Below are 16,087 nucleotides of genomic sequence, written 5' to 3'. Positions count from 1 at the left end.
GTTTCTGAGTAATGCAATGTATTTGCCTGAAATTCCTTTTTTGAGAAAAGATATGATCCCTGAATTTCAGTCACCCAACAGCAAATAGGATTTCCATATAAAAGCAGCATGTGCAACCAGAATCATGATTCATTTTCTTGTGTCTCTAGCTTTGATATCCATATTACGGTACCCCTGGGCTTCCACAGCACCATGGAGCTGTTCCTATCTCGTGAATGACATTTGTTAAACATATGCAGAGGATAGGCCTAAAAGTCACTCAAATGCTGAATTAAGTGGCTCACATGGAAAAGTGAGTTGTGAGGCCGTCCAAAGTCAAATGTGTGTTCAGCTCTGAGTTTAGTCCCGTTATAGAGCAGTAATGCACTCAGTGAGCCAGAGCATGCAGACACCAGAACATGATGGGAATGACTGAATAACCTGGTGAGGTCAAATTCTACATCTAAGGCCTGATCCACGAAGGTAACTTACCTGTAGTAAAGTTAAATTTGTGACTCGGGCCCCTAGTGTATCCAAGGAAAGGCAAACATACGAAATATCACATGGGGTGCGGTGACAGGGAAAATACTGGCTCTGTCAGTTAACCAGTAGGGAGGGTCACAGAGAACATGCTCATTAGTGGGTTTAGGGAAAGAGACAATCACATCAGGAAAGAGAAACCTGGAGGCCTGGTTCTACATTCAAACCAGCAAATGCTGGAAAAGCACAGGGAAACAGACTCTGGAGCCATTTTAAAAGCAGAGTGACCAAGCTCCCCTTAATGGTTACAAGGAGGTGCCAAAATATGACCACCACTAACTGGGTCTAGTAAACACATTCTGCTACATGTTTCAGCAAAGAACAGCCCATTGAGTCTGAAGCTCTTGTTTTCCCTGCTCCTTACATCCCTCTACGTCAACAGCCTTTCAGAATTTAAGGCCTTGCAGCCCATCGTTTGAACATACAACGGATTTTCACACTTGAAAATTTAATTTCAACTTCTCCACCTTAAGGAGATATTGATGATATCACTGAGCAGAGGTTATCAATGGAACTCCTTCCCGGTACATCTAATTGTTCTAAAAGAATCATACTGCACATGAAGCGGACTCCTGCAAAGGACATGAACAGGGAAGGGCAGGAGTCTGGGGAAGAAGACAACTTCAGGTAGACCCTGCCCATCCTTGTGCCCCTAACACAAACCCAGCCTTCCCTACAGTACTGTAGTGTTAAAGGAATAAACTAATGACCTCCCTCCTAGCCTCCCTCCATCCCCTTCCTTTTCACTAATGCAAGAGTCCCAAAGGACCAAACCAGGGCATGGCCAGGACCTGGGATGGTGCATCCCAAGGAGGAGGGTTGCAACAGCCCAGCAGCTCTCCCTCCCCCTCGGCTTCCACTCCTTTGCCTTTGACGACCCTCAAAGCCCAGGGGAAGGAACAGAAATTTAGTCCATCAGGAAAAGTAGCCCACCAATTGTCAGCCCGCTTCTCTTCCCCTTCCCCTTCTTGCCCCTCTCTGCTCACCTGTCTCTTTTACCCATCTTTTCCCCTTCCAACCCGCACCCTTATCTGTGCTTTTACTCCCTCTAGTTCTTCTCCGTCAACTTTTACACCACTTCCTTTTTCACCCCTTGTCTATAATTTCTGTTTTCATCTTTCTGGGGCAATGCACAACATCTACCACTATAATAACCACAACTACTGCAGTAACCTCCGTGGACCACCACTGCCTCTGATGGTGCAACACCAGATACCAGCCCAATATACTTTCCCATCATTGTGGTGAGTGCCAGGTACATGGCTAATGTGATGGATGATTCTGTCTCTTTCCATGAAGTAGAAGCTCTACCCTTGTCCAGGGAAACAGCAGTACCAGCACCTTATGAGGAGGGGGACTCAGAAGAAATCCCATTAACGTTGCTCTTTGGTGAGCTCAACCTGCCAATGCTAGCACCAGCAACGTCAAACTGTCCTTGCACGTGCAATGACAAAGCCATCAATTAAGTAGCCACTTGTCATTTTACTCAGCAGTAATAGTGCATCGTGCAAGGTAGAGGAAGGGGAGGAGTACTAGCTGCCTTGAGAAACATAATAAAAGGAGCTACAGCAATGGCAGTGGTATCTACAGTGACAGTGGCAGTAGGATCCCCAGTAGCAGTACCATCGATGCATCAACAACAACACTAGAGACACCAATATCAGTCACTGCACCACTAAATATACCATCAACATCATGGGTAGCAATCCCGAATGTGACAGCAGTGGGACCTGGAGCTCATATGGGAAGATTTATCAAGACATTACGATGCTGCAAAGCCACCCAGTGATGTAAAGTCCTGATAAAGTATCCACTGTCCATAGCAAAAACATTTTGCCCTGAAAAAGGCCGTAACACTACGCAAATAGTGCTTTGTAGTGCTTTGCACAATTTTGCACAAAGGGGGCATTCCATGGGAGGTACTTGGACACATAAACATAACCACCCATGGTTTTCACGCAAAGCCAGATCTACAGATATTGTCTGTTTTTCCTTCCACTACAAAACCTTTGCAAAACATCAAGCAGACTGTGGTGCAAAGGTGTGTGCATGGCGCTAGGCAGCCTGTTTGTACATCAGTGCAGAAGAGCGCAGCAGGAGACCATATTTAGTAAATATGGCTCTGTACTGCTCAGCCCCTTAGTGTGATACAGAAACTGTGGTTGCTAGTCTGCGTTGCACTATAATTTAGTAAATGTGCCCTTTAGTATCTACTTGAGGCGCCACCACAACTTCACTGAATCTGAAGCAGTGGCCAGCATCACCAACACTTGAAACAGCACCACACTACTGTTTCCACCAGCACCACCAGTGCTGCTTCCACCAGCATCGCCAGTTCTGCGTCCACAGTGTTTAAGGACTGGACTCTGCCACAACTCCTATTTTCTGACTGTAGCCTTTTCTCGTTTCCAATTGTAACACAGGGGACATACTTTCTGTGGGCAGTCCTGCTGTTGCTTATACAATTCTGTTCCAAGACTAAGGGACATTCCCCGCGACTGGTTTTCTTCTGGTTGCCCTCTCCTGTGCAGTCTTGGCTCCAAGTCATGTGAGAATACATTAGAATCATATAGGAGGGGGTTTCCATCTCAGATCACACATGAGCTAAAGTGCATATAAGATCTGATTGCCATTTTGATTTCAGTCTTATAAAAAAGGAGAATCTGACTGCAAACAGTTAGTCAACAGTAGTTCAGTACAGCTCTAACGTTATGATGCCTGCCCTGCTAAAGGTGCACAAAAACAGCAAAAGATAGTTCATTTGGTGCTCCCAAGCCTGCAGGATGCTCATTTATTGTGCAAGGCTGCAGAATGAATGACGGGCTTTTGGCATGCTCTGATGCTCACATGGACGAGTGAGTTGTACACAGAGCCGGACTGGGAACCCAAAGTAGCCTTGGCAATTTTCTCAAACCAGCACCTGGGGAAGCACTGCCTGGCCACAGGAGGCTGGAAATGCTTGCTTACTGCTTTTGTTGCTGGAGCCTGAAATAGCAGCCCTGCTGCAAAACCTGCCCCCAGGAACAAAACCTTCCTCCACCGCCACAAAACCGGCCCCCACCCTTCCAGCATCCTGGAGAAACACCGAAGCCCGCTACAGCCAGTCCCGTTCTGGTTGTATGGCCGTCTATAGTCAAATGTGTGTTCAGGTCTGAGTTTAGTCCCGTAGTGGTTGCAATATAATTTATTCACAAGAGTGACTTTGTTTTAGGAAAGGAGTTCTTATTTAACAGAGGTCAAAGTAAAATTCCCCTCCTCGGCTGCATCTCCAGTTGGATGATATCTCCTTACCAGCCACAAAAGCCTGTTGAGAAGGGGGCAGGTAGGGTGGTTTATACTTGATTTCAAATGAGTTTTTATCTTGCTCCTGTAGTCATGACCAAAAAGTGTTTGGATCATCCTCTCTTACTCCCCAACTACCCCTAAGCAATTTCCTCTGTTATCTCTTGTGTTGATCAACCATTTGAGCTTTGTATGGCAAGTTGTTATTCTATCTTAAGTCTGACACTTCCACTGCTTCCTGCTCCAGCACCGCCAAGTAACCTCTTGGCTTGCAACTAATGATGGTGTTAGAGCGCAAATGTGCCCTTTCATTTGTAAGGATGCATCATAATCGTGGGTAGTTCGCACCCGCATATAATCATTTATTGTGTTAACCTTAGGTCATTAGAACGTGTATTGTAATAACATGAAGGGTGATTTGTTAGGGATAAATTCAAATGTGAATGTGAAGAAATTAATGTTGCAATTACATGTGGCTAGATGAAAACATTAACGTGCCGACTTCGTACTTGTGGCTGACAAGTATTCATGTATTTGATGTGCTTATGTAACATGTTAATTTAGATGTACTCAATAATAATGTTCATTTTGTACGTGCAATCTCATGATGCTATGTGCCATTTCTTATGATGACCCATTTCTATAGGCCTGAATTGTATTTTTTAACCCTGGGCGGAGTTCCACGAGTTTAACAAAAACTCTGTGGAACTCGCTCCGCTCTGCCCCAGTCCCACCTACAATAAAAAAAAAAAAAAAACCCACTTACCTGCTCTCTGGTGGTGTCTACAGTCCGTCCTCTACCTCGCCGTGGTGTCTCTCCTTCTTGCCACCGCCGTCCTCATCATTGCCGGTCGCAACCCCCTATGTTTTAAGTCTTGCGTGGACTGAGCATGCGCAGTCCACGCAAGACTTAAAATGACATAAAATGTAGGGGTTTGCAGCAACGGCAATGAGGAGGCGGTGGTGAGGAGGAGAGACACCATGGTGAGGTGGGGAACAGCCCACAGACACCACCATAGAGTAGGTAAGTGGGATTTATCTTTTTTTTGGCACAGAGGCTGAGCGGCGTACTCCGCTCAGCTACAGAGTGGGAGTTTTGCATCAACTCCGCGTTCCCAGCAGAGCGCGGAGTTGGTAAAACTCCGCAAACTCCACTGGCACAGTGGAGTACGCCACCCACCCTTCGTATTTTTCCCCTCAAAGCTCTGGCATTAGACACATTAGTGAATTTCATGTACATGTTGGATTTGTTCTTTCTCACGTTTCTGTTGCAGGTGGAGAATTCATCTTTGTTAGCTAGAATAATGTCTTTGTTTTAGGAGTTATGCTTAGGGAGGAGAGGATACACTGAACGGCGATACTGATAATAAAGGACTGTTGTTCTTTCTCATGTAGGTCATCTAGCCAAAGTCTGGGAGCATCGCTGCTGCGTGGAACGTTACATACAAGGAGGTGGCTTGACTGGATGGTGTGATGTCGCAATGCATCTTTGGATACTACCTGCAAGCTCATGTATTGAAGTTAGGGGCAGTGCCCAGGGAACTTCTGCTTTTGCCTTGAGAGAGAGAGCATCTTAGAGCGAGCTCTGTAGCTTTATGCTACTTGACCCATCTGCATGTGAAGAGACCTCTTAGGAAGACTTCATGTCCTGACACCTTTATGGATCTTGCTAAGTAGGGATGTCACTTAGTGGTGGTGTAGGGACAGACTAATGCTTTATACCTACAAACCTCCAATGAAGGGGAATCTCGACGCTGATGCCATCATTTTCTATATCCTGATTCTAGAACTGGTTATTCTGTGCATGCTGCACCATCTTCATTTCACCCATAGGTTTGGCTTTGTTTTAGTTCCAATGTACCTCTACACCATCGTCTTGAGGTGCCTGTATGTCCAACTGTTCTTGGCTTTGTAATAAACTAACTAAATTTATTTGGAAGCTTATGATTCCTCTGAGTCATAGTTACTGGAATGGTAATGATTGACAGGCTAACGATTTTCCTCCGGCCTGGGGTTCCAGAGTAAATCTAGATTGTGGAACCCGGCTCCTTCAATGACATGGCAGGCAGAATGTGCACCCAGTCTGTCCATTCCTCAGCCCTGGCCTGTTAGGGTGCAGCACTCTGTTACCAGCACCTATGGCCATCAAGCTCATCTTGGCACTTGCAGTGATGTCTTGTCGGATGAGTGGACTGGACCTAACCTGTGGGGAGATTTTGGATTCAACCCTGGAAAAGATGCTGAGGCAGCACCCACCAAGACTCCACTCAGTGCAGTTCCCACCACTTCGAGTGGTAGAGCTGGTGAATCATTCTAACAAAGTGGAAAGAACCTTTTGGCCCTTGAGAAAAATGTCAATTCTATTAACAGCTGAAGGTATTATCTATCTCCATGTTAAACACAGGATTGAACCACACCACTCAAATGCATTTTCTTCTTATGTGTTTTTAACGACTCACTGAAGGAGGATCTGGACCAGTTCCTACCTTATAATATATGTCACTACCAAATATAGAATCTGACCCCTCGACCTATGGTTTACAGAGGGCTTAAAAACAAAGGGTTTAGAACGCAAATAGCGCTTATCTTATTAAGAAAGATTTGAACATTTACAAATAACAGTTCCATTTTTAAGACTACTTCACTTTTTTACTTCACTTTTTTTACGTCACCTAACTGCCTCTCCTCACAAGTATCCTTGCTGATTCAGAATTGTGTGAGAAAGTGGCCGTCCATTTTGTAAAAAAAGATATTATATATTCATAAAGGTTTCTTGAACTCTCTTTATATGGAAACTGAAGCTACGACTCGTTTATAAATGTCTGTGAATAATCTTCAGCGGTCAAACTACTACTCGTGATCTGGAGAAAACCAAATCCGTGCTTTTTAAAACAAAATCAGATTCCTCAGATGACCTTTGAACACCTTTGTTTACACTGTGGTAACATCTGCAATAAGGGCCATAACAAAACTGTCACCGGACACTGGAATGGTTCCAGAGGAATGTAAAAAGGGAATTGGAAAGCCCTTACTAAAGAAGAACACTTTGGGCTGCATCAATGTAGCAAAGTTTCAGCCAATTTCGCTATTGCCTCTTCTTAGCAAACTCATTGAGAAGGTATGGCAACCTTCTGCTCACTTAGAACTAAAGTAACTTCTAAGCCATTTGAGGAGGTGGAGGCACAGAAACTGCCCTGGCTCTCGGTATTGCGGAAAAAAGGACCACTATTGGCTAAGGAGAGACGGAATCTCTGCTGCTTCTCAACTTGTCTGCAGCTATCGATATGGTGGATCTTGACACGTTACTAACTTGAATAGGGAATTGTTTAATAAAGGTGTAAGTCTTGTCATGGTTAGCTTCACTCGTTTGAATTGTACTTAAGTAGTAGTTTGATCCTCTCATTTTTTGCAAGTGCAATGGAGATCTTGTGTGGTACCTCACGGCTTGACTTTGCCTCCCATTCTTTTGAATGTTTACATCCAGCCCTTGATTGACCTAATTAAAGCTCGTTTTTGTGCCATGTTCTCATACGCGGGTGACACCGTGATAAGCATCTGGATTTATCAAAGTTCCCCCAGTATAGCAAGGCAATTGCCAAAGTGACCTCTAGTAATCCAGAGCTGGATGTCAAAACATGTCTTACAGCTGAATGCAAGTAAGACAGAACTCATACTGGTGGGCCCAAACCCTGAAAGATGGGTTAGAGATCTTAGCAATACCGATGTGTGTACAGCGCCTTTACCAGTGAAGCCTATAAAATCTTTTGGGGGTCTTTTGGGCTCACAATTATCCATGCTCCCCCAGATAAAGGCATTGACTTCCTTATTCTTTTATCAACGTAATTTTTTTTAAACGCTTTAGGATCCTCATCTGCTGATCTGCACAGACAGGTTGTCACTTCTTACATGTTATCGAAAATTGGTTACTGTAACCTGCTGTAAGTCTTCTGATTGTAGCCTTAGTCCAACCGCAACTAATCCAAAATTATGCAGTACAAGGAATTCTTGGACTATGAAAACGGGATTACATTAACACAACACACAGGAGTCTACATTGGCTCCCAATAAAGCAGAGGATTTCGTTCGAAGTCCTATCCCTTATGCACAAGATTGCTTGCAGTCTGGAAAGACTGCCTCTGCTTGCTTGTTTTCCTCATACAGTCCAACAAGGAGTTTCCATTCGCCAAGCGCCATGTTGTTTTCTTTTCCTAATTTACGTAGATCTAAACTAGACGGCAGATATCTTGTGGTCGATGACTCCCAGCTCTGGAATACATAAATCGAGTCCGTGAAAAGTATCCCTTCTTGTGTTAGTTTCAAGAAGGATCTTAAAACGTTTTTATTCGGCTATTTTTTTGGGACAATTCCTTATATAATTCAGGCACCTTGTTAAGACTTTTAGTGCCAAGATGCTCTTGGCTGGGTGTATGCTTTTGCGATTTGTAGCATCAATATTTATTCAATATGCATTCAACGAGTGAGTCAGGATGAGGCAGATGGTTCAAAAATCAGCTGAAGTGGACGCGGATTCCCACTCAAGGAATTGATGCAAAGCCCTACCTAGTAATAATGGTAGACAGGACTTTGTGCCAAAAAATAATGCCTTCTCGAGACAGGCATTAAAAAGGAGAAATACTTTTATTTCTCCAAACTTTTCCTACATTGCATATGTGCTGTACTGTACAGCACACATGCAATGTATTAAACGTGTTAAAGTTAGTGTATGCATAGGATGTTGTACTGGAAGGGTAGATTTCCAGTACAAAAGCTATGCTATACATAATGCAGACACTATTGCACAGCAGCTCAAAGGTGTGCATGTGATGCTAGACAGGCTCAAAGAGCACCAGTGCAGGGGATGTGATGCAAGACAGGCTCAAACAGAACCAGTGCAGGGGAGAGAGACAGCGCCATACCTTTGTACGTATGGTGCTGTCTTGCTCTCGCCATCTAACGCAATGCAGCAACTTTGGTATTGTGTGGCACATTTGTAAATCTGCAATGACCCAAGTGAATTGTGAGCAGTATTGCACACCTTGTTTGGTTGTGCTCTTGCTTGATGAGATGCCCGTCTTCCCCTGCAGTACCATGGTCATCTTTGGCCAGATTAAAGAGCCTTCTGGTGCAGCTACTTCTTCCTTCTCTTGAATGTCGTTGTTCTGTTTTTTGCTTTTTCTCTCTGGATGGCGAGCAGGAGAACAGGAGCCCAGTACAAGATGCACAGGATGGAGCAATAGCCCAGGAGGCACAGACGCCCAGGCAAAGCAGAGGAGTCAGGCAGCCCAGCAGTGATAAACGGCTCTTACTTTCTTTACCTCTCTGCCCCTGTCTCTCTATCACTCTCTGTCTGATTCTCTGTCGCCCGATCTTCTCCCATCATGTAGAAGCACAGAAGCGTGACCCCAGGAGGACCAGGGTAGCAAGGCCCAAGATATGGTCAGCCTACTAGAGATGTACTGAGGGCTGGTGGCAGAGGTGGACAGAGTAGACAGCACACTGAATCTCCCAGCAGCAACAACTGGCAACCTTTACTCACACGTGGCATGGCATATATTGTACGCACTGCAGGGCATTAAGTCAATACCAAACATCGCAAAAAAAAAAACCTTTTAGATGTATTTATGTAACCAACCGATGCAACGATCTGGTTATTCTGATGGTTGGAAGCAATGAGAAGACATTTATAGGACTCCTTAGAGAAAATGTTAATCTTTTCAGAAGGCAGATGAACATTGCAAGCATACAATAAAAGTAGTTTACATCTAGATCCGCACAATTGTTGTGTAAGTGAATAAGACTTGGGGCATGGGCCATTTCAGGCTACAAAGCATAATACTTAAGATGCACTCTTTGAATTCGCTCTAACAATTCCCAAGTATTGCAACAACAGCAAGAGGTTGGAATGCCCAGAATAGGCACATTTCAAAAGAAATAAAGTGTGTGTGAGGGAGGGAGGGTGGGTGGCAGACAATGCTGAGGGAAAATTAATTATTTATTTAATTTCCCCTCGTGGTAGACCAAAAGTCTAACTTTAGTAGTAGTAAATTTAGACTTTTGGTCTAAACTTAGACTTTTGGTTTAAACTTACACCAAAAGTCTAACTTTAGTAGTAGTAAATTTAGACTTTTGGTCTAAACTTAGACTTTTGGTTTAAACTTACACCAAAAGTCTAACTTTAGTGGAAGTAAAGTTAGACTTTAGGTCTAAACTTAGACTTCAGGTCTAAACTTTGACTTTTGGTCTAAACTCAGACTTTTGGTCTAAGTTTACTTTTGTGAATCAGGCCTTTTGTCATTAGTATGAAATCGATGGAGCTAACCTTGCCACCAACAATGAAGGTTGGGTCCTGTGAGGAAAAATTGCAGTCATAATTGTTTAAAAAACTTAGATCATTTGCCACAAGAATAGAATTTAGAGCTTCTCCCTGAGGAGAGTGAATAAAGAGAGCCAAGGGCTGACCCTCAGTGTCTTCCAGCCCACACACAAGCTGGGAACTATACTTACAAATTGTACAATTCGTAGAGGCTTGGGTAATTTCCATTTTTCAGGGACTCTGTTACTTGTCAATTACTCCTTACTAATTGCAGAACCATCCCTGGGGTTAACCAACATGGATTCCTTCTTACCTGCAGACTGTTGAAGATGACGAACAGAACCAGCATCCACAGGTGTCGGTAGGAGATGTGCAGTCCTCCCCACAGCCATGTGACCGAGATCAGAGCGAACAAGTACAAGACCAGAGGGATCTCTGAAAATTAAATCACACTTTTTATTTAGGAACGAGGACACAGCTACATGTTGTGAATATAAACAGTGCATTTGATCCAGAGGCAAAAGTACCTTTCTGCAACCTCGGGGCGCTTCCTAGAAAGCCGCGGTTGGTGCACATTCCACTAATGAATGTGCTTCACATGTCAAGTCCCCAGGTGCAGAAATGGCTCACCAACCTTTGACTCTGTGTGGTCTCATTTCTTTCAGACATCGCCAAGCAAAACGGACCACTCCTTAAACACATAAACATCCAAACCCCCTACAACCCGCAGACAGCAAACATTATTCACCTACAAGGTCGTAGTCTGCAACTTCATACAGCAAGAAACCCGCCTTTATACCAAGTCCTTCGGAGCCAATTACCTTCTTGCTAAAGCCACTTTAGAAGGATGGAAATAAGCATGCATTAGCTTGTGTTGAAAGAATATTTATGCTCAAGCTGCAACCCTACTTTACCCTGCTGTATTTTTGTATTTATTTTTGTTTAATTTTTTTATACAGCGAATTTGGTCCAAGGGCATCAGAGCGTTTTACATCCACACCAGAGATTACATTACAAGTTGTTTATAGTTTATGTTGGAACAGGGAGACTAAGTGATTTGACCAGAAACACATGTTGTTGTGCCAAGCCCAGGACTCAAACTAGTTCCCCATTTCTAAAGTCAGCAGCTCAGACCACATATCTGCCTACTATTCAGGACACGCAAATATGTGCAGTTTAGTGCCAAACACGAGGCCTCTCCTCAAAAAGGTTGATGATTCATCACAATAGGTGTAGCTTGAAAGAAAAATGCCCTGTGCCACATTCAATCTCTGTATTGAGTAATCAAAAAACATACACTTTATCATGACTAGTGTGTTTGGTAGTGAGGAGCTACAATTCTAGGTACACTCAGTGCTGAAATTGGAAACAAATTACTCCAGAAACTCATAACTTGGGGGTCAAGGTGTGGTAAAAGGAAGGGAGTGTGGTTGCGAGGTGTGGAGATTTGAAAAACAGAGTCTGACAGACAACATATACACTTATTTTAATAAAAGTCTGCTGCAAAGCAATTAGTAACAAGGAAAATCTGTTCCGGCTTAGTTAACTGGCCGCAAACAGGCTGAAATCTAAAATATCATATAGTGTTAAGGCAATTGCTGCAGAGATCTTTGTGTGTCCAGCAATGGTAACATTGTGAAATTACTCTGGTGGTTAAAGAACTTGCTAGAGAGACCTGTGTTTTGTCTAGTCATAGTTTTGACTCATAAAGTAGCATAGAAGCATAGTGTGCCAGTTGCATATCAGGTAACATGCAGATAACTGATTTAGTATTTTATCTAGATAAGTAAGTGGGTAACTGGTTTTGACACGAAGATCCTTTTGTTGTTTGCACTTCCTAAGTTGCAATCCTTCTAATATAGCACAGTGAGCTATTAACCAGCATCAAGGAGCTCAATGCAAACTGCAAGGCATGGGTTAGATTCTTATTGATAGTAATAAAACCTTATTAGCACAGACAACCTTAAACACTGCATTACCTTTTAATCGTGACTTTGCAGTTTTCCCGACCATGCACTCTTGCCATATAATACCTACCAGTAAAGGCGGTATGTGACTTCTACATCTTGTAACCCTCAATGGCTACACTGTACAATGAATCTCTCCTACTATAAACACACTCCCCTAAAAATGATTAAAAAACAGATCACAGCAAGAGGCAGCCTAACCACTCTGTTGTAAGATTAGCAGTGACAAGCAGCACTAAATACATTAACTGGCAATGGGCCTAACACAGCGGTGTCAAACACAAGGCCCGCGGGCCGAATCCGGCCCGCCACACCTCGTCATGTGGCCCGTGTAGCCGCCGCCGGCCGCCAGCCAAACTTGTAATTATTGTAATATACTACAGCCCTCCCTGAAGTGTGCGAGAGATGCGATCATTTCAGCCGGTGCTGCTCAGTGGGAGAGGAGTGGGTGGAGTGACGCGAGCACTTTCCCTTTGACCCCCCTCCCTCCCTCCTTCCCGCTACGTGGCAGCCCATCTCCCTCCCTCTCCCGCTCCTCAGGCCGGCCGCCATGTTACTGGGGAGAATGTAACTGCAGCTCCGAGGGGGACCTGCTGTCGCTGTCCTTCGTGCGGAGCTGGGAGCGCACCACGCACCGGAGAGAGGAGTGAAAGGAGGAGGGGCAGGAGGCGGGCAGGAAGGTGCAGCAGCCCTGGGAGCAGCGAGTGCAGCACGCGTCCCTCTGCCCTGCAGGGCCCCAGCCGGCGCTAACTCTGCCCCTTTGCTCCGCAGGCTCCTGGTCGCTGGTCTCGGCTTCTGCAGCCCAGGCAGCCACAGTGTGTCACTGTTTGTGTGGATTGTTGTTTAGCTTCTTGGCGCTGGCCGCGGGCGGACAAGCGGACTCCTCCAGCGGCGCTGCCAGGGAAGGCTGCGCTGAGATTTCCCCGGGCTGCCACTGAACTAGATCAGATGAGCTGACTGCCCCGTCCGCCCGCGCAGCGCCTTCCCGCGCCCCAGGTGCTGGCTCGGCTGAGCTTTCCCTTTTCATTTCCTGGATTGCGAGCTGTGATTGCCCCGCACGCAGGATCCCGAGGAGGAGGAACTTATGTGACCCCCGGCCCGGAGCTTGGATAACGCAGGTAAGCTCTCCCTCCACCCCCGTGTCCCCTTGTTTCAGGAAATAGAGGGGTGCTGTCCTGTTCCTCACCCTGAGGGTTAGTGTTCGGGTTGCCTTCACTCCATTTATTTTTTAAACTGATTGCTTTTCTGATTGCTATTGTAAACTCAGTTAGCAAACGTATCTTGGTGTAGCTTGAAGAAGTCGCATGAGCCACTATTTAACAGAGTTTTTTCGCAACAACTTACTGTGAGGCCTTTGCAAACATTTGTACTGCCTCTTTTTTGGTTAAGTCTACCTATGGACAGTTTTCAGCGCATGCGCGGCCGCCTCTTCAGCGCATTGCGCGGCAGCCTCCAAGCCAGAGAACGTCTGCCTTCTAGCGTTCTACACAGGAAACCTCCACTTTACATGCATTGAGGAAACCTCCACTTGTTTTTATATTGAGCGCATGCCATCCTGTGATGTGACAGATCCAACGGCTGCCTGAACCCTTCTCTCCTGTACTGTAAGTACATATGATGTATGTGGGGGGGAGGGGGAGTCTGCTTATTAGGGGGGGTCTGCTTATTATTCTGCTTAAAAGTCTGAGCGGTAAACTTTGGATATTATTACAAAAAACAGTAATAATTGAATGCAGTGACAATAATTTATGATAATAAAGAGTGGACACATACTCCTACAGATACAACCGGCCCTTTGAGGGTGACCAAACTGCTGATGCGGCCCCCGATGAATTTGAGTTTGACACCTCTGGCCTAACAGAATGCCATCCTACATAACATTTTTTAAGCATGTAAATGAGACAGTGTTTCAGCAAACAAATTATTTATGAAAATCATAATATTATTAAGAAATACAATGGATTACTAACAAATCATGCGTGCAAAAAACATTATGATGATTTTCTGTGGAAAATCAATGACTGCCAAGAAAAAGTTACCTACCTTTGGAAATGTTCTTTCTGGTGAATACACTAACAACAATTTACTCGCCTCTGGAATTTCCCCTTGCAGCAGAGAGGATCCAGAAAGGTCTACAATAGCACCTGTATGATGGTAGGTGGTGCCATCGAGCTCCACCACAACTTCATTCCATGTATGTGTGTGACAACCTGGAGCCACATAGGGGCACCAATCAGTTTATCATTGGCAGTTTCTGTGCCCTCAGACATGGAGCAACTGACTAATTGAGGTAATGCACCATGTGCAAAATCTAGTGTAGGTTATTGGATACAAAAAGGCCCTTCTTCAGAATAGGGAAGTGTGCAGGTGGTGAGGAATCTGAGGTTAGATGGAATATCCCTCAGAAAGAGCATTAATACAGAGGGAAATAACTTGTTCTTCTGATGGCTACTTCTAACTGTACATTCCTTATCTTTAGTACCAATACCTAAGCAGTTTCCACACAAAGGTGGTGGGTGTGAGGAGTGGACTTTACACCAAGAAATCCTGCCGGAGCAAGTGGGCAAGATGGACCTCTATCCGTATATGAAAATAAATGCAGTAACGCGTGGTGAAGCCCAAGTAGCAGCTTATCAGCTATTCGAAATCAGAACGCCTCTAGCTAATGCAATACCATAGTGGCAGCATTTGCCCAGGTGCAATGAGGGCAAAGGTTCTTTGGAAACTCCTACGTGGCTACAGCACAGCACAAGACAATACAAAGGACAATCTGCCTTGAGAAGGCTAGTTTCTGCACTGCCTTCTCTTTCTTCGCATCTACAAATCCAACAAAAAGTTGATCATTCAACCGGTAGGACCTTAGTTCTATCAATGTACTAAGTAAGGTCCCACTTAGGATCCAAAAAATGTAGCCTCTCCTCCTTCATAGAAGAAAGTGATGGAGAGAAGAATATGGGGAGTGTGATGGACTGAATCACATGATGGAGATATCACTTTTGGTGGAAGGAATGCCAGAGTCTGAACTGTCAACTTGTCATGAATAAAAGGTGTTATACGGCAGCAAAAAAACAATGCTTGCAACTCACTTGCAAGATATGCAGATGTGGTAGCAAATACATAGTACTATCTTGAGAGTCAAAAGTCTCAGGGTGCAAATTTTCAGAGGCTGAAGGGTGAGCACATCAGATAGCAGATTATGGTCCCACTGTGGCATAATAAATGGATTGGGGAAACATATATGAGAGCCCTTTTAAGAAACACATCACAATAGGTTATTTGAATACGGCTGAAAAGGTAAATGTAGAAAGGTCAAAATTTATAACAGTGCCCAGAGGAAACCCTTGCCAGGCCACAGGTACAAGAAACAGAAGGACATCAGATAGCGTAGCCTGTAGAGGGTCTACCAGTCTTTCCTTACACCAGGTGTCCAATAAAGACCAGCAGTCTGAACAGATGAGCTTTGCAGGTGTCAGGCAGCAAGCATCTAAAATAACATACAATATCTTCAAATGTAAGCTCCAATCCTTACAATTAATTCTGCTTAATCACCATTCATGGAGGTGTAGATTGTGGTGATTCAGGTGTAGAACTCTACCATGTTCCTGGGAAAGCAAACCCTCAAGAAGAGACATATGAAGTGGAGGGCATATGCTCAGATTCATCAAACTGGAGTACCAGACACTCTTGGCCTAGTCTATGGATATCAGAATAAGTTGCACTCTGTCCTTCCTGGCCTTCTCTAAGCCCTGAAGAATCAGTAGCAGAAATGCACAAAGTAGACAGAAGTCCAATCATAGGTGGAAGATGCCTCCTAGAGAGCCTTGAGGAGGAAATTCCAGTGTACAAAAAGCTGAGAAATGCACATTCTCAGAGGTAGTGAACAGCTCTACTAACGGCACACACAACTAGGAAAAGACACACTGTGCCATCGCTCGGAGAAGATGCCAATCATGATTGGCAAGATAATGTCTGTTGAGCTTGCAAGGAGCCCACCAGGTGACTGACT

General features: G+C 44.5%; 1 protein-coding gene across 1 annotated transcript in view; it reads right to left on the bottom strand.

Moving 5' to 3' along the window:
• Positions 1-16,087, bottom strand: part of ADGRV1 (adhesion G protein-coupled receptor V1) — a 1,990,932-nt gene that overhangs the window by 93,111 nt on the left and 1,881,734 nt on the right. Inside the window, exon 87 of the mRNA XM_085632468.1 lies at positions 10,428-10,549. Coding sequence (XP_085488594.1) covers positions 10,428-10,549 — 122 coding nt within the window. The remainder of the gene's footprint in view (positions 1-10,427; positions 10,550-16,087) is intronic.

Source organism: Triturus cristatus, chromosome 2_1, assembly GCF_964204655.1.
Source record: "Triturus cristatus chromosome 2_1, aTriCri1.1, whole genome shotgun sequence".
Lineage (NCBI taxonomy): Eukaryota > Metazoa > Chordata > Amphibia > Caudata > Salamandridae > Triturus > Triturus cristatus.
Note: the sequence above shows the minus strand (reverse complement) of the source record. Positions and strands in the feature narration are given on the sequence as shown.